Source organism: Drosophila guanche, unplaced genomic scaffold (assembly GCF_900245975.1).
Source record: "Drosophila guanche unplaced genomic scaffold, DGUA_6, whole genome shotgun sequence".
NCBI classification, from domain to species: domain Eukaryota; kingdom Metazoa; phylum Arthropoda; class Insecta; order Diptera; family Drosophilidae; genus Drosophila; species Drosophila guanche.
In genome coordinates this window covers 5,701,386-5,724,135 of record NW_022995747.1, presented here as the reverse complement: position 1 = coordinate 5,724,135, position 22,750 = coordinate 5,701,386, and the positions used below count along the sequence as shown (strand labels likewise).

The following is a 22,750-nucleotide window of genomic DNA, read 5'->3' as shown; positions in this document are numbered from 1 at the left end:
ATAAGCCATAAATTCAAACCTTGAATTGATTTGTTTTGGAATGCCACAGAAGAAATTCGGTTTATTTTACATCCACTTTAAAGATCATTTTTAGAGGGAATCGAATTTACAAATGTATTTTACTGCATGCAGGGAATTGTGATTTTTTTAGCATTCGTGTTTTCATCTTCGTCTTCGTCTTCGTCCTCGTCCTCTTGCTCCTCTTCCGTCTGCTCTTCCGTGTCTTCCTTCTTTCCCTTTTTTTTATATTTTCGCCCCTTGTCCTTATTCTTGAATAGGCAGCCATCGAAGACACCAAAAATGTTTGTAACACCGAAAACTTTCTTAAACGCCACCGTGACACATTGGGTCGTATTTCGCTCCTCACTTTGCCAGGCAAGGTGGAATTTCTTCAATGCAATAATCAGAGACTTGGTCTTGGTGGCCAGCGCTTTGAGGCAGTACTTGACATCGACAACTGGGTCCACGATGATGCCCGTACAGGACTTCACAATCGGTTTGGCCCGGGTAGAGCACACTTGGAAGAGGGCTCGCAGGTAATTGAGGCATCTTGCCTGAGGTCCTGAGCTGCACACGGCCAGGTCCGCCGAGAATGAGACTGCATTCTTGATCATCTTGGACAGAAAGCGCAGGAAACACACCATTGATTTTTTACTCGCAATTTCTTTAGCGAGCTTGTCGACTGAAAAGCGCTCGGAATGTGGCCCTTTTTTGCCCCCCTTTGGTTTTTTTTGCTCCACCGGTCTCTTTGGCTCATATTTCTCCTCAACTGTCGATGAGTCTGAAGACTCGTCTGTTCCTAGCCAAAACTGCATTGTGTCTTCGATAAACTTTGGCAAAAAGGTCGCTACCGATACGGCGAAAAGGCCCAGCACAACAATCAGAATCAGTTGGGACCTCATGATGGACTGATCCAAAGTGGGAGTAAATACATCAGCGGAAGAATTTGCAACAGCTGCGAACTGATTCGATTTGGTTACGACATCTGTCGGCAAACCCAATTGATTAGCTCTAAGACATTAGTTTCATTTTCCATCATCCAATTTGGATTTGCAGAGAGGCTGAGGGCGAGCTGTCACTGTGCACCGGCGACTATTTGCTGGTGTGGACCAGCGGTGAGCCGCAGGGTGGCTATCTGGATGCGGAGCTACTGGATGGAAGACGCGGCCTAGTGCCCGCCTCATTTGTACAGCGTTTAGTGGGTAGGTTTTGACACTCCACACTCTCTCTTGTTTGGGATATTTAATCATACATTTTGTTGCAAAACAGGCGACGATTTACTGGAATTCCATCAGGCGGTTTTATCGACTTTGCGCGATGCTGAGGATGGTTCGATGCAATGCGACACAACGTCGCTGCCCTCCTTGCCGCCGCACAATCCATTGCTCACACACACCCACGAGGATTTGGCACGTTTGAGTGAGACGCACACCGATCTGGAGCACGATCAGGATGACATTAGCGATAATGGTAACTAAATCTGTTAGCTTCACGCATGAAGAATCTTTTAATCTCTTTGGTTTTTGTGGCGATCCATCGCGAATGCATCGCTTTTGCATGGGCCTGAATGTGAGCATTTATTTGGAACTCCTTGGAACAGTAGACAACCAGTAGCAGTCCCAGCTAGCAATCGACTTAACTTTATCCTGCATCCCTCTAATGCTCTTCCCTTTTGTGTCACACAGTTCCAGCACCCAAACACTTGACGCTGGAACGGCAGCTGAATAAGAGCGTGCTCATTGGCTGGTCACCACCGGAGCCAGTGGGCTACAATCTCATCGAGAGCTATCATGTCTATGTGGATCGTGTGCTAAAGGTCTCTGTGAAGGCCAATGAACGCACACGGGCATTAATCGAGGGCGTTGACTCCACACGGGTAAGCAGATGGATCCTTCAGCATTTATTCGCATTCTAATTCTGCTGTTTCCCTTTACAGCCGCATCGCATTAGCGTGCGGAGCGTGACCCAGAATCGGCAGACGTCCCGGGACGCCGCCTGCACCATGATCATTGGTCGGGACACATCACATTTGGGCCCCTCGGCGGTGCGCGCCTCGCACATAACGTGTTCCTCGGCGGTCATCTCGTGGCAGCCGGCCAATTCGAACCACCAGCACGTGGTGTGTGTGAACAATGTGGAGGTGCGCACCGTCAAGCCGGGCATGTATAGGCACACCATCACTGGTCTGGCGCCGAGCACCCAATATCGGGTGACCGTGCGGGCCAAGCATCTGCGCGCGGTTGGGCAGCAGACGCCACAGCAGACGCCGGGCAGGCCCGGACAGGAGGAGGCACCCGGTGCCTATGCTGATTTCCGCACCCTCACCAAGGGACTGCCCGATCCGCCGCAGGAGATTCAGCTCGAGGCTGGGCCACAGGATGGCACCATTCTGGTGACATGGCAGCCGGTCGCCAGGCCCACCGCAACTGGGCCTGTTACCGGCTATGCTGTGTATGCCGATGGTAAGAAGGTCACCGACATCAATTCACCCACCGGCGACCATGCCCTCATCGACATTGGCAAGCTGGGCGTCTTCAATCCGCGCGCCGTGACCATCCGCACCAAGTCACGGGACTCACAGTCGGCGGACAGTGCGCCCATATTGATACCAAGTGAGCAAAGGCCAGAAAGGAGTGTCTCAGCATATCTATAAATGAATCCAATCCTTTGCAGACACTGTGCGCAATGCCGTTGCTCGACGGGGACCAAATCAGATGGGCATGGGTCCGCAGCTGCCGCAGGGGCCACACGGCATGCAGCAGCAAATGGGTGGCATGCCCGGGCAGCAGCAGCAGCTGCAGCAGCCACATATGATGGGGCAACAAGATCAGCATGGACAGTACGATCCCAACCACATGCAGCAGCAGCAGCAACAGCAGCAGCAGCAGGGCATGCAGCAGGGAATGCAGCAGGGAATGCAGCAGGGACAGCAGCCCGGTCAGCCGGGTCACCAGGTGAGTGTACGGCGGAGTGCTGCTCTCGGCAGACCCCCGTATCTACTATCTACACTGTAAATAATGTTCTATGAACTTCCGTTTTTATTTGTTGTCTTGGTCATTTCAATGCAAATTGGCTGTCAAGTGAAAAATATACAAAATTCAATTATATCTAACTAAACTTTAAAGCCAACACAAAACATTGAAGAATGTACATACCATAAAGATCTACCTCTACAGTTTGTAGATGTCATATATATATACTATACTCTACTCTATATATACGTATACTCGCCCAGAACGAATCATTCAATGACAAACAAATGAAATGCCATACCAACTGCTTGCATTCCCCCTGCACCATCAGAACCCAGATTGAATCCTTCAACCCTTACACTGAAACTCTTCCTTTAAGTATTTGCATCTACATCATATACCTCTTGGAGGAGAGGTTTCCCCTGTGTTTTCTCTTCATTTCTCTCGCTCTCTCTGTCAGTCTCTGTTTTCTGAGTTCTACTTTTGGACTGCCTTTATTTTCTACTACTACTTTCGGTCGATTTGTTTTGCAAATGTACCACATTATATATACTTCTTCTACCTTATACATACATACTCGTACACTGAGAGAAATTCTGTAACCAAACGCACCAAATTCACACAAACAAAATACTTACTTGGGAGGACCTTTGCCAGCAAAGTCCTCGCTGTTCCTCTGTTATGTGATAAGAACCAAAAAACCAATTGAACGAAAGACCTACACCCCTCAAAAACTCAAAAAAAAAAATAACTTGTATGTATGTAAAGTTTTATATTGATTCCATTTTTAAGTTTCGGTTTGAAGAGATCTCTTTTTGCCCCCCCCCCCCCCCCCCCCCCCCCCCCCCCTCCTTTTGTTTTTTTTTTTTTTTTTCTTTTTTTTTTTTTTTTTTTTTTTTTTTTTTTATTTTTTNTTGTAGCATGTCTTGGATTTGATTGCAATTCAAATTGCGACAATAAATGATAATTAATAAGCAAAAACAAACCCAATATTTCAAATATTGTTGAGTTATTCAGATTTCAAATAGAGTTTTTTATAATCTAAGTAAATATTTGAGCGCAAATGATATACTTTGATGATATAATGCCGATCGAATTTTATTAAGGATAAAACGCAATGCAACGAACAATTTTAAACAAAACAAGTTACATATTCATTTTCATTATATGAAACCCAATAACTGATACGATCGATACACGATATACGAACAGCCTGACGGAGGCTCCGGCTTATTAGGTGGCCTGCTCGGTGGCCTCTTCTCGAAACCCACACAGAGTCAAGTGAACCAGAATGTAAGTTATACCCACAACATCTCTCACATATTGCCAAACACACACACACACACACACACACACACACACACACACTCACCCACTTACACTTTAGAACGTAAGTAACAGTAATTGTAAACGTAAACAATTTAATTATAGAAAATATTTAGCCATAAAATCAAATATGTTAAGTGTTCGCTACAAAACGTTTTTTTTTTTTGGTCAGTTAATTCTTTAGCCTAGAAATCGCTTTCAAATCGAAAACCAAAAAAAAACAACTGGATAATTGGGGCTGTATATTAAAGCCAAAAAATGAGTATTCGAATTTTGATTTTATGTTTTGTGTTCCTTATAGATTTCCTTATCGGTTACTTATCTTTTTGTGTGCCTCTAGGGAAGTGTTTTAGAATTTAAAATCGAACGGCTAGATGGCTTGTAAGTACCAAAAACAGAGTGGAGATGAACCTCTGCACGATTGATCGGACTGACAAGGCATACAGCATAGCATTATGTATGGCAAAGATGGAACTTTGTAGATCGAAACATTTGTACAAAGCGTCGAAGAGTCAGTGTTGTGATAATCAACTTATAAATAATTATATCCAAGTACCTATAGACATGTAAAACACACACACATACAGGCGCAGCTACCGCTACTGTAACTGCAACTGCAACTGCTAACTGTAACTGTAACTGTAATCCATTCCCACCCAACCCACATAGATAACTGCGAACTCGATTCCGTGCGCTTTCTTACTGCCATCCTCTGAACCTGTTTACTCCTCTCTCTCTCTCTCTCTGTACTCGTCTAGCTTCGTACTCGACTATCAGCTCTATAGATAATTGATTATAATTTCAGTTGTTCGTATATAGATCGTAACATACACACACACAGACACACATATATACATAATACATACATGTATACCCCCACACACACATTCAGCTTTTCGTACTTCCTTAGTTGTTGGCTAACAAAACAAAACAAAAAAAAGAGTTAAAAACTTTAAAGTAAAAACAGCTAAACGCAGACGCCTCCACCTTTTGCTACTAAAAACCGAAAACAAAACCTCTCTAAAGACAATGTGAATGAAAGAAAAACAGAGTACAGATTAAGAACCTGCTAAAAACAACCTCAAAAGAATCTCAAAACATGCTAACAAAATTTTAAATTTCAATTAAATTAATTCAAATTCATGCGCGTGCAACCGATCGACGATCCTTGGGCACACGAATCGAATAAATGCAGGGATACCAGCAGCCAGGGACAGCAGGTGCACAGCGTGGCATGGCGCCAGTGCCAGGCAGACCGCAGGGGCCACAGCAGCAGCAGCAACTCCAACAGCAACAACAGTACGGTCCACAGGGTCCCCGAGGTGGGCCACGCTTCCGAGGACCAGTGCCCGGGCAGATGAACATGCAGGGACAGCAAATGCAAGGACAGATGCCAGGACAAATGCAGGGCCAGATGCAGGGTCAAATGCCTGGCCAAATGCAGGGTCAGATGCAGGGTCAGATGCCAGGGCAGATGCCTGGACAGATGCCCGGTCAGATGCCCGGTCAGATGCCCGGTCAGATGCCTGGACAGATGCCAGGGCAGATGAACAATCAAATGCCCAATCAGATGCCTGGTCAAATGCCTGGCCAAATGCCAGGGCAAATGCCTGGCCAAATGCCAGGGCAGATGGCCGGTCAGATGCCCGGTCAAATGCCCAATCAAATGATGGGCCCACGGGGTCCCCTCAATCAGCAGCAACAGCAACAGGGCCAGCACCAGCCTGGTGGCCAGCAGCAGCCCGGACAACAGCAGCAGCAACAGCAGAAGAAACCCCGCTACTTTGTGGCCATGTTCGACTACGATCCATCTACCATGAGTCCCAATCCCGATGGCTGCGACGAAGAGCTGCCATTCCAAGAGGGTGATACGATCAAGGTAAGCTCGCTGATCCCTTCCAACACGCACACAGAACCACCAAAACACTTTCCAGCTGCCGACAAATGATAGGCAGATCCACGCGCAGATCAGACGGCTCGATGTGATCCTGATCCACAGCAGTCGGTGCAAACGGTAACCAGATATAAGAACCAGCCAGCAAATTGGATGCAATTGGATGCGATCTCGATCTCTATCTCGATATCCGATATTGATATTGATATTGGCTGCGCTTGCTTGTTGCGCTAATTAAATGATCAGTGCATGTTTTTCCTTCGCCCCCACCAATAACCATTCGACATCCAACTCACAGACCCACTGCCACACTGAACCATTAGACCCATTCAGACTCCTTTGAGAACTCGATCGATCCGTACTGTTATCCGTTTACCCCACAGCCCCTAACCCTCTACCAATAATAACTATTTATCAATCTATCAACCCATACAGTAATCAATACTCTACCCACTAAGTAGACGTTGTTCTCTCTCTCTCTCTCTCTCTCTATCTCTAACTCTAACTCTGTTCTAATAGTTCCATAAATAATCGTTAAGCTAGCGTTATGCACCCAACAATACACACTTTAATCCACAATAATCTCCATGCGATTACACATCCCAAACCCAAACCAGAATCTCTGCCTGATCTGTACTCATGTTTGTCCCCATCTTTCGCTACTCTCTCTGTTCCGGATTTAGGTCTTTGGTGATAAGGACTCCGATGGCTTCTATTGGGGCGAACTGGCCGGTCGTCGTGGCTATGTGCCGCACAATATGGTCTCCGAGGTGGAGGATACAACCGCATCGATGGCTGCCGGCGGTCAAATGCCTGGCGCCATGCAGGGCGCTGGCGCTGTCGGTGGACAGGCGCAGGTGATGCCCGGCCAGGTGGTGCCACAGCAGAGCATGCGCAACGTGAGTCGCGATCGCTGGGGCGACATCTATGCGAATATGCCGGTGAAGCGCATGATTGCCCTCTACGACTACGATCCCCAAGAGTTGAGTCCCAATGTGGATGCCGAGGTAGGTTCAAGGGTATTTTTGGGTGATTTTTGCATGGACTCTTTTTGGTTTTTGTGTCTCTTCTTAGCGAAGGGAGAGCCGTGCGAGCGGTGGTCTTATGGGTGGTCTGTTGGGCAGCTTTTTGCCGGGCTTTCGCCAGGACTTGATTGATCCCATGGCCTGTGAAGTGAGTGTCTCCGGAACTCCATAGACCCGCAATCACTTACTGCTAAGAGTGCTTTTCCTGCTGCCTTCTACTGTTCCTCCTCTAACATTATTCCGAGCTAATCTCGTTGACCTTTTCTCTGACTTCTACCATCTACAGCAGGTGGAACTGTGCTTTAAGACGGGCGAGATCATATTGGTGTATGGTGAGATGGATGAAGATGGTTTCTACATGGGCGAACTGGACGGTGTGCGTGGCCTGGTGCCGTCAAATTTCCTGGCGGATGCGCCGGACCAATACAACAACCAGATGGGTCCGGGCGGTGCAGCCGGACGTGGCGGACTCAGCCAGCGGGGCAGGGGCCAGGGACCTGGTGCGAGAGGACCACCGCCGCCGCCGCGGGACAATATGATGCCTGGCGCGGCCGGGCGTGGTCAACCAGGTAAAAGTAAGTAGGCTTTGTGCAGAACATAACGATCCAATAACCATAATCTACGCAATTTATTTGTGGTCACAATTCTTCATTTTAATTTTCCGTTTTGTGTTTCTTGCGTTTCCTTCTTCGTGTTTTGCGTTCTCTTCGTTTGAGTTTGAATACGAATTAAAGATGCAATCCAATCCAAAGTGATCAAATCGAGAAACCAATTCAATTACATGAGATTTCCATTTTATTTTCCAAGTTTTTGGCTTCTTTTTTTCTTCTTCCTTTCGTACAAAAAAATAAATCACAAAATAATACATAAAACATGATGTACTTTTATCTCGAAATCACTCTTTATAAGATGAATATAACAAGAAAATAACAACAACGTTATGCAGGTTCTTCCAGACTACATAAAACAATAATTCCAATTCCACAAGCAGGATAATGTACCACAACTACAACTACTACTTAATACTATAGCAAATCCATTTCTGATACCGATACTCCCCCACTTCAAAAAAAGATTTTCAGTTTCTTATTTGGTTTCTTCCCCTTCCTTCGTTTGTTTGTTTTCCGAATTTCCGAACAAAAACTTCCCCAAAAGAAACGATCAGCCGAGCAAACACTGAGAATATTTTCCACTCTTTTCCACTCCCTCTACCTAAAACTATTTCTGTCTCCGACTCTCTCTATCGCAAAAAAAGAAACAACAACAAAAATAGAATAAAAACAGTTACAAATTCTGATTTTTGAACGCCGCTAAAATTTAATTTCCATTATGATTCCGAGCGAAACTTCCTAAGTGCAACTCTCTCTCTCTCTCTCTCTATCTAACTCTCTATTTTTATCCCATTCCTTTTTGAATTATTGAATTAATATGCGATTTTGGTTAATGTACAAATTCAATTATTTCCAGCACCAATCAGTTTGATATTATTATCCAATTATATATCCAATTCCATATAATATATCTATATCAATATTCTACATTATATATTTCCTTTCGATTCTTTCTGTACGTTTTTTCCTTTTCCTTTTGTTTTATTTGGATACAAGTGATGTATTATTCTAATCAAATACAAATATACAATAGATAGTTGTTGTTCTTGTTGTTGTACACACACACAATATATATATATATATATATATATCCTAAGCATCCACTCATTGAACCATTCCATTAAAAAGAAGTCTAAGAATTCGTACCAAATATATTTTAAATAATAAAATTCAGAACAGATCACAAATCTGTCTCAAACAATTGGATTTATCGGTATCCAAAATATAGTTAGGATCATCCTCATTATCATTTCTCATCACATCAAACTTTGTAAATATATATTTTCACCTAGCTTTTTCTTATTCTTGTCTATAAAACAATTTTTTTGTTTTACTTTCCTATTTTTAACTGGTCTCCCGTCTCTCTGTGTATTGCGTGCCTTTCTCTAGCCGTGTACAAAAATTATAGTTGGTCTTTGCATGTCAATTGAATATTGTATTTTGTTTTAAAAACAAACAGTTTGAAACAGATTATATTCTCGCCTTATTTTCACTCGTTTATGGGTTTTTATTTGTTGAACCAAGTAAGGCCGAGTGTTTTTGCATTAACAATACTAATTACCTGCACCTGATTGCCGAATGAACTTGAATTGCCTACCAGTAGATCACCCACCAATGAGACGTAGATATATAAACCAAAGCCAATCAGCCTCTGTACTCTTCTGTGTGTGAAGAACGTCCCCCCCCCCCCAAGCAGATGATCTGTAAATACTCTTGGTAAATGCCTCTCTCTCTCGCTCTATCTCTGACAGACCACGACAGTCCGACTAGGGAACAATCTCTGAAACCAATTCCGAATTGTTATCCTCTGGTGGATAACCCCCCAAAGATCCACTCCACTCCAACCCAAATTTATCCCACAATACATACAACATTGTTGAGTTGAGTGCTTTGAGTACACTCGAGTATCTCCGTATCTGCTTCTCAAATAAAAAGATAACTATTCTTTTAGCGTTGTTTTTCCTCTCGTTGATTTTTGAATTTCGATTTTCCTTTCTCGCTTCTTTTTTCTCTTTCTCTGTTTTCGTTAAACGTTTTCCTTCTGGTTTTTCTGAATGTTGGTCTTGTTTGTTTGCGAATTAGCTTCTTCGATATATATATATATTTACTATTCGTTCATACTTTTGTTCAAGATATAACAACAAAAACAACAACAGCATCAGAAAAAAAGGGCCACCAAAAAGGGCACCAAAAACCATTTACGAAAATTTCCATTTTCAAATAAATACGAGCGCAGTCGTCTCTTTGTAACTAATGTAAATCTCTTTTTGTAAAATACATGCCTACTAAATTTAAACTTTAAACTTAACTATTTCCCGAAAATATACCCACAAAATACTAAATATACCAAAAATATACTACTAAGTACCCGTCCAACTACTACTACTATGTATAACCCATACTTACCCGCCCCGAAAAATAACTTTGTAAAGTGCATAACAAAATGCTTAACAGAACCAAAGAACCATCATATCGATACCACCATCCACCATTCAGAAATATCAAGCGCTATCCTTAGATCTGAAAGGTAATATTTAAAACAATTTTAATCTACATATACATATGTCTGGACAAGTGTACCTATCAAATAACAATCAAATCAAATGCTATCCAATTCGAACCAATCTGAATCCATTTGGCGCCTCTTTCTCTCGTTTTTCGCAAATAATTCCAAAATTTCAACCGAATGATGCCCGTTATTTATTTGAAAGTGATGTGAAAAGAAACATTTTAAACTGTTTTTCAAGTTACTTTAAGTTCGATTCTACCCTCTTTCATTATGAGTTTTCAATTGGTATTTTTGTTTTTGTGCGAACTGCGGTGAAATTATAGAGAACAAGACTCAGTTTTAACTTACCCAAACCCAACCCACGATAAGGAATTGACCAACAAAAAAAACGATATCCTGAATAGGATCCTTCCAACCCACATTTACTATATTATCACAGTTCCCGAACAGGCAGCTTCAGCAGTCCTCCTCCAGTACTACTCCACTTTTAGCTCCAAATTTGAACGCGTCTAAACTCCATAAATTTCGATATAAAATTCATGTTTTGTTTATGGTTTTCGGTTTTCGGTTAACGGTTTTATCGATTTTTGGTTTTGATTTACGTTTGGGTTTCCAACTCTTTCGTTCGACTACTACAAACTTCTTTCGAATAATTTTTTGTAATGGTCTGCTGTGGTAAATGTGAAGTCTTTATGTTATATTCGTTGCTATAGATGCTCGCCCTGCTTCCCCTACACTGTTAGACAACACGGGCCATCCTGCCCCCGATCACCAAGCGCAGGTAAATACTCTTTTCTCTCTTTTGTTTCCTTTTTTTGTTCCGATATATTCGTTATAACGAAAGTATGAAGAAAACCAACGATATACAAATATATTTTCGTTTGTTTTTCGAGAAAAAAAAAACAACTAACTGCTAAAATTAACAACAACAAAAAAGAGTGTTACGTATACGCCAAAAATGTATACGCAAAGTACCCAAAAACGCTACAACCTCTACTTACTACTTGCAAATAATTATTATTACTACAAACAACAACAAAAACAACTACAACAGAAGCCACAAACAAGAACTACTTACTACAGCCTATACCTGTACCTATACCTGTGTACCTGTACCTATTACCTGTAAACTTCTAGCTATATCTCTCCTCCACCTCTTGCTGTATCTGTCACTCATTTAATTTTCGGTTCAAAGGTCCAAAAATCATTCATCATACCCAGACTCTCCCTGCCACAACTCAGTCTTTGACACTGACAGAACAGAGTAGTTATCCATCTCTTTCCCTCCGGCATACTGCTATCGCTTTCGTGCACACACACACACTCTCACACACACACACACACACACACACTCGCCAGTAGTGTCGTGTTGGTCTCTCCTTCATTCTCTTCTCATTCTCTCGATTCGATAGTCCATTGTTTCGTCCTCTTTCTGTCTGTCTCTCTCTCTCTCTATGTCTATAACTATTGTACGCATATCCACTACTAACTTCTACTATTAATCCTTATCCTAATCGTACTCTGTCTATATAAACTCTATATGTGTCTGTACCATAACGTAACTCTCTCGAACCCCAGCCCCAACAAGTCAAACGCTTACAGTACAGTACTCGTACATGAACATGCCAATTAACTTAACGATATCAATCAACAACCGATTTAATGGTACATATGTATAGCTAGCAACATGTATATCTTGTAGTTAACATCCAGTATAAACAAAAACATCCCAAAAAAATCAACAAGAAACAAAGCATACAGCATCAGCATCTAACAGGCTCGTCCGTGTGTAAAGATCGTATCGTTGAGAGCATCCATACTACTACTAACATATAGCCTGCAAATGCCGCACTTCATGTTGGTGTACCATATACTATATATTCGATATACTCGATAGGAATACTTAGTGTGATAATCCAGACATCGTGCTTGTGTGTATAGCCTGTATATAAAGGGAGTTTCGGAGGAGCTTCAGCAAACAATTTCCACAGCCAATCCACAGTCATTCTCACATCAATTTCCCGCTTAGTTTTGTTGTTATTTTTTTACTTTTTCTTATGGTATGCAATTTTGTTTAGTTATAAGTTTTCCTTATTTTATGCCGTCTTTTAGAGGCTTTTAGAATGTATTTAAAGGGAATCCATGACCGTTTCAGGATTCTCAAAGTCATGTGTCATGTGACCATTTGGAAGTTATGGTTTAAATTTTTGGGCAGAAATTATTATTGTCGAATTATTAAAAAAAATACTTGGAATCCCTTACTTTTGTCTTTCTCTGGTGTTTTTTTTTTTTACTATTGTATTTCTTCATCTACGAGCAAGTTCGCCTCTGTTTTGTCTCATCCGAGGGAGTCCATTCCTTAAGCTTTTAATTTGTGTAAATGTGTATATAAATATTTGAATTCCAAGGAAATTCTTTCCGCCTTTTAACTCTTTTCTAGTATTAGGGTCATTAAGAAGGTTCTTGGCTTAAGTTAAAAACAAACACAACTGCTGCTCTTCCATATTATATGTTAATAAACTTTATGGGCTAAAAGCTAAGAGCTACTGCGGGCAACTTTGACTTCTTTTTATTTGAGTGTTTAGTTTGTTGGTATATTAATGGGATAAATAGAGATTTCCTTTGCTTAATGTATACACAACCACATGAATACTCTATGATATACATACATACTCTATGAACGATAATCCGAAACACAAATGTACTTAATTCAAAACGTCTTCCAGAGCAAACAAAAACAAGTTCCCACAACCCACAAATTGAGATAAAATGCCCCAAAAATATGCACAAAAAAAAAGACACAGCTTATCTAAGTAACGCTCAAAAACCAGATACCAGATACCAAACACAAACACACAAGTAAAACTTATTGCTGATAAGAATTACCCCGCCCTCGCCCATAAATATACATACATAAATACGCATATATATATCGAACTATATATGAATACATTTTAGTTTCTTTACTGGTAAACGCTACTAATTATATTAATTAATTGCTACTACTACTATTGGAATATTGGATGTAATGTGTACAAATTTCTATGTGATTCACTGTATGTGTAACTCTTTGACGTTTTCCTTTTTGTTTTCATTTCATTTTTTAGTTTGTTTTTTGTTTGGTCAACTCTGGTGTTTTAGTTGTGTTCTGCCTTCTGCCTTCTAAGTTGTGACCCTGAATTATGCTTTTCACTCTACATAAACATACTATAACCCTCTCCTCCTCCACCTCTCATATGATTTTTGTGTACATTTTTAGTTGTTAGAACTGCATTTTGCTTTCAGTTTTAGACAAGAAAAAAAAACAGCGATACGAAAACGGAAATGAAGCATTTAAATTTATATTTTAACTTGGTTTTGTTCATCGAACCAGTCAAACTCGAAACTATAGATGGATTATGATTATATGACACAATCGATCACAAAATACACAACAACAACTTATCCCCCCACATATCGTCTCTCACGCCGCATCAAGGTAGTGTAAATACTCGTAAAATAGCGTTTTAGATCCACAACCACTACGATTACGTAGCAAAGTCCGTGCCAAACCAGGCTCCAGCATCGAGAGTTGTTGTTTTTGACTAGAGTTTGTCTCCTGCCCACCAAAAAAAACAAACAATTAATTGTTGCAAATCTGTTGTCGAAACGTATTTTTGTTTTGTTTTTAGTTTTGTAATGCAACTTTTTGTGTTTCACCTTTTGGCCCTAGGCCCCACTTCAGTTTGCGTTGAAAACTATTAAGAAACGTTGCTAGTTCTACATAGTTTTTGAGTTACTTTTCCAAACCAAACAAAAGAGTTAAAGGAAAACTGTCGAGCCCTTACCATGGCGAATTGCTACTGGTATTCGTTTTGATTGAAGTCGGGATCAATCGGATCTACGAGAAGTTCCACTGGATGTGCTTCTGCTTCCAGTTTCGCTGTCGGTTCCGCCGGTTCTTGAGTGTAGCCATTTTTTGCCAATTTAGTAGTTAAAGCATGTAGTTGCCATTACTAACATAACCAACAAAAATCAAACAACAAACCATCTCAAGTAACTCTGCAACTACTTACTGCTCGTGGACGAGCGACACCCCCCAAAATATCCTAGATTGTTTTTTCACTGCTAAAACCAAACTAACCAAACCAAATCCCATGGCCACTTGAGAGAACAAAAGAAAATTATATGAAAATATATTTTGAGCAAAAATTTAACACATAATTACTATCAACTATACGTACAACAAATATATATATGAACAAATATTTGAACAATTAGTTTGCCATTCGTTTTGATGAGAGATTACTTAGCACTGATTGGAGCCATTCGACTAACTCGTTCTCGTTCTCTTTGGTATATTCGCTAATCGCCAACTTGCAGGGGATGATCGGCCGCGTTGGTAATGTTGGACTGCAACAACAGCAACAGCAGCAGCAGCAGCAGCAGCAGCCGTACGGTCAGCAACAGACGCAGCAACAACAACAACAGCAACAGCAAATGGGAGGACAACCTGGAATGATGGGAATGGGCCAACAGCCGCAACAGCAGATGGGACAGCAGCAGATGGGACAGCAGCAAATGGGACAACAGCAAATGGGCGGAATGGGACAGATGGGCCCGCAAATGGGAATGGGAGGACAGCAGCAGCAACAACCGCAACAGCCGCCGGTAACGACGCAGGCGCAAACGGGTGGCCTGTTCTCCGGCGCGACTAGCCTGCTCTCTGGTGCTACTTCGGCTGCCACCGGTGGTCTATTTGGGTCGAAGCAACCGCCCAAAACGGATCCAATGCAACCACCTGGCGGTGTGCAGCCAACGCAGCAACAAGCAAATGCCTTTGGTGCACAACCCGGGATGCAACAGGGCATGCAACAGGGCATGCAACAGGGTATGCAACAGGGTATGCCACAAGGCATGCAACAGCAGGGCATGCAACAGCAGGGCATGCAACAACCGCAGCAGCAGCAACAACAGCAACAACAACAGCAAATGCCACAGCAAGCCCAGCCACCGCCGCAAGCGCAAGGCGGCGGTCTTCTGGGCGGCCTCAAGGGCATTGCAGCGGCGGCGCCCGGCGGCGATGTCCTCTCGAAAGGCAAAGATCTATTTGGTAAATTTGGGTTCGGCTTTGGCAAATAACCCCGGTCATTCCATAGGGTCCTGTTATATTATTCGTAGATTAGACCTATTATTACTACTATGATTATGGATTATGGATTATGGATTATGGATGGTTATGATTATTGCTATTGATTATGACTACGATTACTAAGCTAATATATAAACGAGAAAAACCAAAAACAAAAACGCTAAGAATGATACCAAAAAAAAACAAAGAAAATCAAATAAAATACAAAATAAAAATAAAAATATTGAAAAAATGAAAACCCAATCCCCGGTCCACAGTGGGCTAATGTGAAAGTTGTTGCTGTTGTTGTTAATAATGATAAACAAAAAAAAAACACAAAAATGATATGGATAAACTGCAACTAATAGTCATAATGGTAATATTTTTTATTAATTAAATTGATAGAAATATTATGAGTGACAGGCAACAGCAGCAGCGGCAGCAGCATCCCAAAAAGAGCCGACAAAAAAATGAATTCTTGTAAAATTATGAAACAAAAACAGAGATTCGAAGAACCATAACACACATCAATACACACAGACACACACATAAACAACTTAAACTTAATACACAAATGCAGATGAGAATGGGAGTGGAAATGGGGATGGGGATGGGGATGGGGATGGGTAAGCGGAGAGTCGGAGAAAAATACATAAATATATATATATACATTATATTTACAATTATTTGTTAACGCACATTGTTAAATTTGCTACTGTTGCTGACCAGTTTATAAATATTAAAGAAGAAAATCCAAAAAACCCCAAAAACGAGAATAAATGATAAATAAATTAAAAGAGAAAAGAAAAGAAAAGAAAAGCAAACACATAAGGTAAAACTAAACTAAAAAAGAAAACCCAACATATAGATACATATATTATATGTATATATTTAAAGTATATTGAAAACTAAAGAACATTAAAATTACGTTTATAAATCAAAGAGAGAGAGAGAGAGGAAGGAGCAACAAGCAACCGCACGTGGAGTGCAATGGGTGCAATGCAATGTCAGCAGAGAGAGGCAGGAACAAATATACATACGAGTACATTAAAACTAATGAATAAATATGATATTGATACATACATATTTACATACAATACATAAATACATATATATACGCATAGACTATATACAAAATTCGCATTCAAGCCACACCTCCTACTCGGGCGACCATTTACTTCCAGTTTCAGCTACAAAACTTCTACCCCCTACGCCTGCGCTCCCACACTTTCCAGTGATGGACGTTAACCATCTTTCGATTGCCCTCCCCCCCCTATTTCTTACAGTGTTTTTGATGTCCATAGAAGCATATAAGCGATAAATATCAGTGTAAACATAAAGCAAACCAAAGACCAAGAGAGATCTACTCCTACATATTGCATGTGCCCCCCCCCCCCAGGTGGCATATAATAAATATAACAAAAAGTACTTAACAAAGCACAAGAACTTAGCACTAGACCACAGTAAAGAAATTCCACAAACTCCCTAGAAAGAAGAAGAGAGAAAACATTTTACTTTTCTCAACCCAACCCCTTGCTCCACCTGCCACTTTGCGTATACGCAATCCTATCCTATTGCCTATCTATTATGCATACGCGGACAGTGTTTCCAAGCCAACTATAGCTACCAGTAGTTTTTTGCCTATTCTTTCTTTTGTCTCTCCGAGGGCTTTGCTTTATCCTGTTCGAAGAGAGTGTAAAACTGTTTCCTAATATTCCAAACAATTGCTTCAACTCTCACAGACACACACACACAGATATACACACATACATGCGTACCTCTTGCTTTACAACAAAAATATATTACAAAAAATAAAAGACATATATTAAAGAAACAAAAAGTTACCAAAAAAAGAAAACAAATTATATAAAAAATATTTAAAGAGCGCGAAAGCGCATACAGTGTTGCCCATGTACATACGACATTGTATGTAACTTGTGCTTGAGAAAGGCAATGAATTTGTGAGCAAAGGATTACTTTACATAGATACACCCAGACACACACACACACACACACACTGCAGGTTGACACTGTACATTGTACGATAAACACTGGCTGAAATTGTTTGTAGTTTATGGCAGATATGAGAATGAGTATCGGAATCGGAATCAGAACTAGTCGCAAATGTTAGCTAAGAAAATGTTGAAAAATGTGAGCAACAAAGAGGAGTGTTAACAGTACCCCACGTAAATAATTTATAACTTAACAATCAAAGAGAGAAATACCATTGTATTATTTAGACACTTCCGAAGAGGGGATAAGCGACAAGCAATTACAAGCTAAGCAGAAGCAAGCCCAACCAGCACCACCGGAGTGGCTGCCTGTCCTGCGGGACTATGCAACGGCTGCACAGATATACACAGATTACACAGCTACACTATATAATCACCCTACCATACACACAACAATTTATTTAGTTACACTGGAATACCAGAGATAAATAAAAATCCCCAACCCCCCAACACACAGACAAAGCGGAGGATAATGGCGGATAAATACTATGAAACAAGCAAAAACCAAAAACCAAAAACCAAAAACAAAACGTGAAAAAAACAACCAACTAAATTGTTATACTGTATTATTATACTTTTTCTATAAATTATAATTTCCTTATTGAACAAACAAAAAAGCGAAAAAAACAAAAAAAAAACAAAGACAAACATAATAATTAAACAACAATTTCAAAGAAACAAAAACGATGAAATGACTCTTAATGACTCGTAATTATCACTGAATTTCATTCAGATTGTTTTCGGCTGCTACAATCATAAAGAACAATTACTCATAGCAGCCTGCGACACGTGAGCTCTCTCCCATTTGTGGGCTTCATTATCTGTGCAGGCCAACAAAGCAGCATACAATATATTTGATTTAATAATGCAATTAAGTATTTACAGAGCCGCTTACTAAATAACTTAATCTAAAGAGCTAACTAGCGAAGCAATTGCGCAATGCTAGCCCGTCACATGCAAACGCCCAAACGATGACAGTTCCACAGAACATTCATCTAGGCAAACAAACAGCGAAACAAACAGACTGACAGGCTGGCTGACTGACTGACTGACTGACTGACTGACTGAGATAATAGGAACCAACACTCAGAGCTTCGCATCGAGCTGCTGCCCAGACTCTTTCTCCTGCTGCAGATGACTAATCAGCTGACTGTCCTCCTGGCAGAAGCGTACATTGCCAATCACGGGCAGCATTTGCTGCACCTTCAGGCTCATGTTTTGCAGTATCAGCAGCACATCGTTCTCGGCCATCTCCTTGCTGACAGCTGTCAGCATCTCTGTGAACGTGGCATCGAACTGCATGAAGCGACTGCAGTCCAGCACCACGGGAAAGTCGTGGCGGTAGAGCGAAGAGGCGCCACGCAACTCGCCGCGCAGCGTGTCCACGCCTGTGTAATAGATGTCCGACTGGGGCACAACATGCACATAAGTTAGGGACTCCTCCTGCAAAGGACAGAGAGTAACTTTAGCCAAAGGGAAACCCTTTTTCTCAGCTACTCTTGCTAACCTGTTTCAGGGAAACCTCAATTTTGGGATTACCCAAACGCAGCAAAATGAACACCATGCTGAGGACAATGCCAAAGAGCAGACCCAACTCCACGCCGGCCACCAGGCAGATGATGAAGCTGCCCACCCAGCTGAAGAAATCCTTTTTGTTGGTCTGCCACAGCTCCTTCACGGGCGCCAGATCGATCTGTGGGGAAATATTTGTCACTGATAAATGAGGGGAAAGTTGAGCAAATGAAAATAGCCCACCATAAAGATCACCGCTGCAATGAGCACAGCAGACAGCGAAGCCTTGGGTATGTACTGGAAGTACGGCGTCAGAATGCTCAGAGCGGAAAGGACAATCAAGCCCGTGTAGATGCCAGCCATGGGTGTGCGTACGCCTGAGGCCTGACTCACCGCCGAGCGGGTGAACGCTCCACACGTGGGCATTGCGCTGAAAAAGGAGCCAGCAATGTTGCACAGGCCCAGTGTGAGCATCTCCTGCGAGGCATCCAGATTGCCATCCTTCACTGCACAAAAAAGCAATCGAGTGAGCCAAAAGTTGGACATTTGGACAGTGGACATTTCGTATACGTACCGAAAGCCTTGGCAATTGCCACATTGGCCAGCACTGCCACAATGGGCACCACAACGATGCCGCTGCCCAGCTCGTGCAGGATGTCCGTGAAGACGTAGGTACGATTCTGGTACTCGAAGGCAAAGGGCGGCAGCTTGATCGAGGGCATGGCCGAGGACACCTTGGAGGAAAGGGCAAATGGCACCGCTTCCAGGGAGCTCTTCTTTACCCAAATGAAGACCAGCAGGCCGGTGAAGAAGACAACCAAAGCATTGCGTGAGATGCTAATGTACCACAGAACCTTCTTCAGGCGCCGTGTCATCGGTGAGTCTTGCTTGAATTTCACCTGGGAAAGGAGCTGCAGGGGCAGAGAAACAAGAGATTACACTCCCCCAAGGACTAATTAATATGTTCTCTGCAAAAGCTTACACGCAACGACAGCAGCACAACCAAGCAGAAAATGCCCATGGCCGCATCCGAGGGTCGAATGCTGCCAAAGAACTCCCCGATCGAGGGGAATCCTTTCACGCGAACACCCAAGAGATTTTTGATCTGCGCAAACACCACAATCACAGCAGTGCCAGAGGTAAATGCCTTGGTCACCGGAGCCGGTATAAAGCTCACTATAAATCCGAGCTGAAAGACACCCATGGCCAGTTCCACTAATCCCGCGAGAAATGCCAGCACGATGACCACCTGCACAGGTTTATCCGCACAGAATTGCAGCGTGAGAATGGCCATCAGGCTGGTGGGTCCAATGGAGACCTGCGGTATGGTGCCAAAGAAGACATATATGATGGATCCAATGAAGGCCGAGTACAGGCCGTACTCCGAGGAGAGGCCAGCTAGCGCGGCATAGGCAATGCTCTGCGGAATGATCGTCAGCCCCAGGGTGATGCCCGCAATCAGATCGGCAAAGGCACGCTCCCGATCGTAGCTCCGTATCCAGCTGAGAATGTAGATGCGACGCAGCAGCCAGTGGGCCTGCTTGGCCTTCGTGTACTTCCCCTCCACGTCGACAGTGTGTCCGTTTGCCTGGTCGTAGCAATCGTCGCCATTCTGCAGCGTATATTTTTCCTTCTCCTCGCAATTGGCTGAAACGGAGAGAGACAAGTGGTGGAGTGCACTTCAGTGAAAGTTTTCGTGTTTTAGATGGTTTGATCTGCGCGTCCTACGATCGTAAATGGTGGCCACTGTGGCAACACCCGCCGACTGGCCTTTGGATGCTCCACTGCCACTCCGTTTGCCCACCGTGGGCCACAAGCCGAACGTGTGCTTTCGCGGCCAACGCATTTTGTACTGATTTGTCTGTTTCGCCAATGGGCCAAGTACCAGCCGAAATTTTGTTTGATTTTTGCTTTTTTTTTGCTCAAGCCAAAGGGGCAACTTTTTTTAGCATTTTAACACGGATCGGAACGAGCTGCTGTCCGAGCACAGGCCAGAGAGCGGCCCGAGCTGCGAGTCACAGCGAATAAAAATAACAAAATAAACAATTTAATTGTGTGAAAACGTTAAACAGGTAGAATATGCATGCACGGACTCCGATGGGTTGTGTAGCTGTTCCCGTGTAATAGTTATAAACAGCAATCGACGAGATTCTTTAGCTCGATTGGGAGCGGGGAACTACTGGCTCTATCTATCAGTCTAGCTGTGTGCTTGTTCCGGACTCTGGGAAACCAGTTTTCGCTTCCTCAAATGTACACCGAGTTGTTATGTAAATATATTTCGAATCGTAGCCCTGATTTTTGTAGCGCAGTCAAGATTGTGTCCACAAATCAAATAGAGCAAACATAACCAGCAGATACGTGATTAAAATTCACTAGAAAATTGCAATCCCCTCAAATTAGCACAATTTTCACAATGGTTCATATCAAAAGAAGACCGACTGGCAGACTGTGAGTCATCGGCTGACTTTTGGAACAATTGATGCAAAGTGGGTGTTAGCTTTGCCACAAATTTTGTGCTAAAAGTTAATGCCAACACTGCTCAATAGTTGTACATCACGTACGTACCAGTGTGTGTCTGTACATCAGGTTGTTTACCCTATTTGTCATTCAATCATTCACTCAATACATCAAATCAATGCTCTATTGGGTGGAGCAAATATCACGCACTCAGCGCATGTACAACTTCTGCCATTGACTCTGCCCAAGTGCCTATTAAATGATTATTATTATTAATTTTGCATTTGCTTTAATGATGCGCCCAGCTGCCATTTAATCAAATTTTGCTCTTGTCATTTGTGTGGTTTGTACATTTTTAAGCACTTTTTTTGTTGTCATAAGAGCAACATTAGCGGTCAAGTTGGAGCCAAAAACCAAAAATTAATGTTAATTTGTAACATCAGGCCAACGGCTTTCGTTGGCCAGATTTTGCAGCTGTTCTACGGACGCTAATTAATGTGGCAGCAGCTATAGAAATTGCACTTGTAAAGTGTTTAGAAGTAGAGCGAAATGTGAGGGATACAACGTACAATGTGCTTGGAACTTAAGTGTATGAATGCTCGAAATTTGAGAGCAAAATATAGAATGAATTTAGATAAACCGAAAGAGCACCTACAACTAACATTAAAACGGATCTAAGCCATCGATTGAGCGACAGTTGCTGGAGTCTGCAGCGACCTTTAAATCTGTCTCACGTTTCACTTGCCCAACACAATTATTGAACCACTTCCAACAGATTTGTAATCCAAGAGAATCCGTAACTTGGGTCTCAAACCTACCATCGAAGGATAACTTCTTTACGATCGACATGCTGCACGTAGCCGTATATCCACTGAGGTCGTTTGAGCACAGCTCATTCAAGTTATTGTAGCTGAAGGATATGCGAGTACAAGGTACACCCGTGTGACCCAAGTGCACCGTTCCGCAATCTAATGAAAACTGCCAAATAGGCGAATTTCTGAATGATAAATAAGCTGTGATGGGATGGGCTGGGCTGGGCTGGGCTGTGCTGGGCTGGGACGAAGCAGATGTTTCTGATAACACACAGAAAATGAAAAGAGTCAAGAAAAACGGCGACAAGCAATCCTCTTTCTTTCTGCTCGAGATCAGCGCAACAATGGCACACTTAACGCCCCATTCGGCAGGCAGATGGGCACACAAACATTGCGGCGGAGGCTGGGCCCACAAATTAATATATAACTGGATATGTCAACGGCAGCACTACGACACTACGACGATATCGCGGCCCAAGTACGTACAGGGGGGGGGGGGGGGGGGGGGGG

General features: G+C 42.5%; 2 protein-coding genes across 18 annotated transcripts in view; one reads left to right on the top strand and one right to left on the bottom strand.

The window, feature by feature from the left end:
- The window catches only part of LOC117582757 (ataxin-2 homolog), a 45,330-nt gene that overhangs the window by 13,696 nt on the left and 8,884 nt on the right, over nt 1-22,750 (top strand). For 4 of the 16 annotated variants that reach the window (XM_034270707.1, XM_034270702.1, XM_034270701.1 and 1 more), the window contains exons 9-20: nt 1,057-1,202; nt 1,270-1,470; nt 1,686-1,876; nt 1,937-2,612; nt 2,674-2,954; nt 4,185-4,265; nt 5,494-5,844; nt 5,941-6,177; nt 6,876-7,199; nt 7,504-7,792; nt 11,051-11,118; nt 14,700-15,298. In XM_034270707.1, the coding sequence (XP_034126598.1) occupies nt 1,057-1,202; nt 1,270-1,470; nt 1,686-1,876; nt 1,937-2,612; nt 2,674-2,954; nt 4,185-4,265; nt 5,494-5,844; nt 5,941-6,177; nt 6,876-7,199; nt 7,504-7,792; nt 11,051-11,118; nt 14,700-15,298 (3,444 nt within the window). Of the gene's footprint in view, nt 1-1,056; nt 1,203-1,269; nt 1,471-1,685; nt 1,877-1,936; nt 2,613-2,673; nt 2,955-4,184; nt 4,266-5,493; nt 5,845-5,875; nt 6,178-6,875; nt 7,200-7,503; nt 7,793-11,050; nt 11,119-14,699; nt 15,299-15,870; nt 15,892-22,750 lie in introns of those variants that run through there. The other 12 variants (XM_034270710.1, XM_034270708.1, XM_034270709.1 and 9 more) reach the window with 11 other exon arrangements.
- On the bottom strand, nt 18,273-22,406 carry LOC117582763 (sodium-independent sulfate anion transporter). 2 transcript variants are annotated; one of them, XM_034270727.1, is made up of 6 exons: nt 22,247-22,406; nt 19,954-20,618; nt 19,546-19,882; nt 19,215-19,477; nt 18,967-19,152; nt 18,273-18,902 (listed from the first exon to the last, which is right to left on the bottom strand). In XM_034270727.1, exons 1-6 carry the CDS (start codon nt 22,275-22,277, stop codon nt 18,546-18,548), a joined length of 1,839 nt encoding a protein of 612 aa, XP_034126618.1. In that variant the 5' UTR covers nt 22,278-22,406; the 3' UTR covers nt 18,273-18,545. The 2 variants fall into 2 exon arrangements, with proteins under 2 accessions (XP_034126618.1, XP_034126617.1); XM_034270726.1 differs by lacking the exon at nt 22,247-22,406 and adding an exon at nt 20,700-20,847.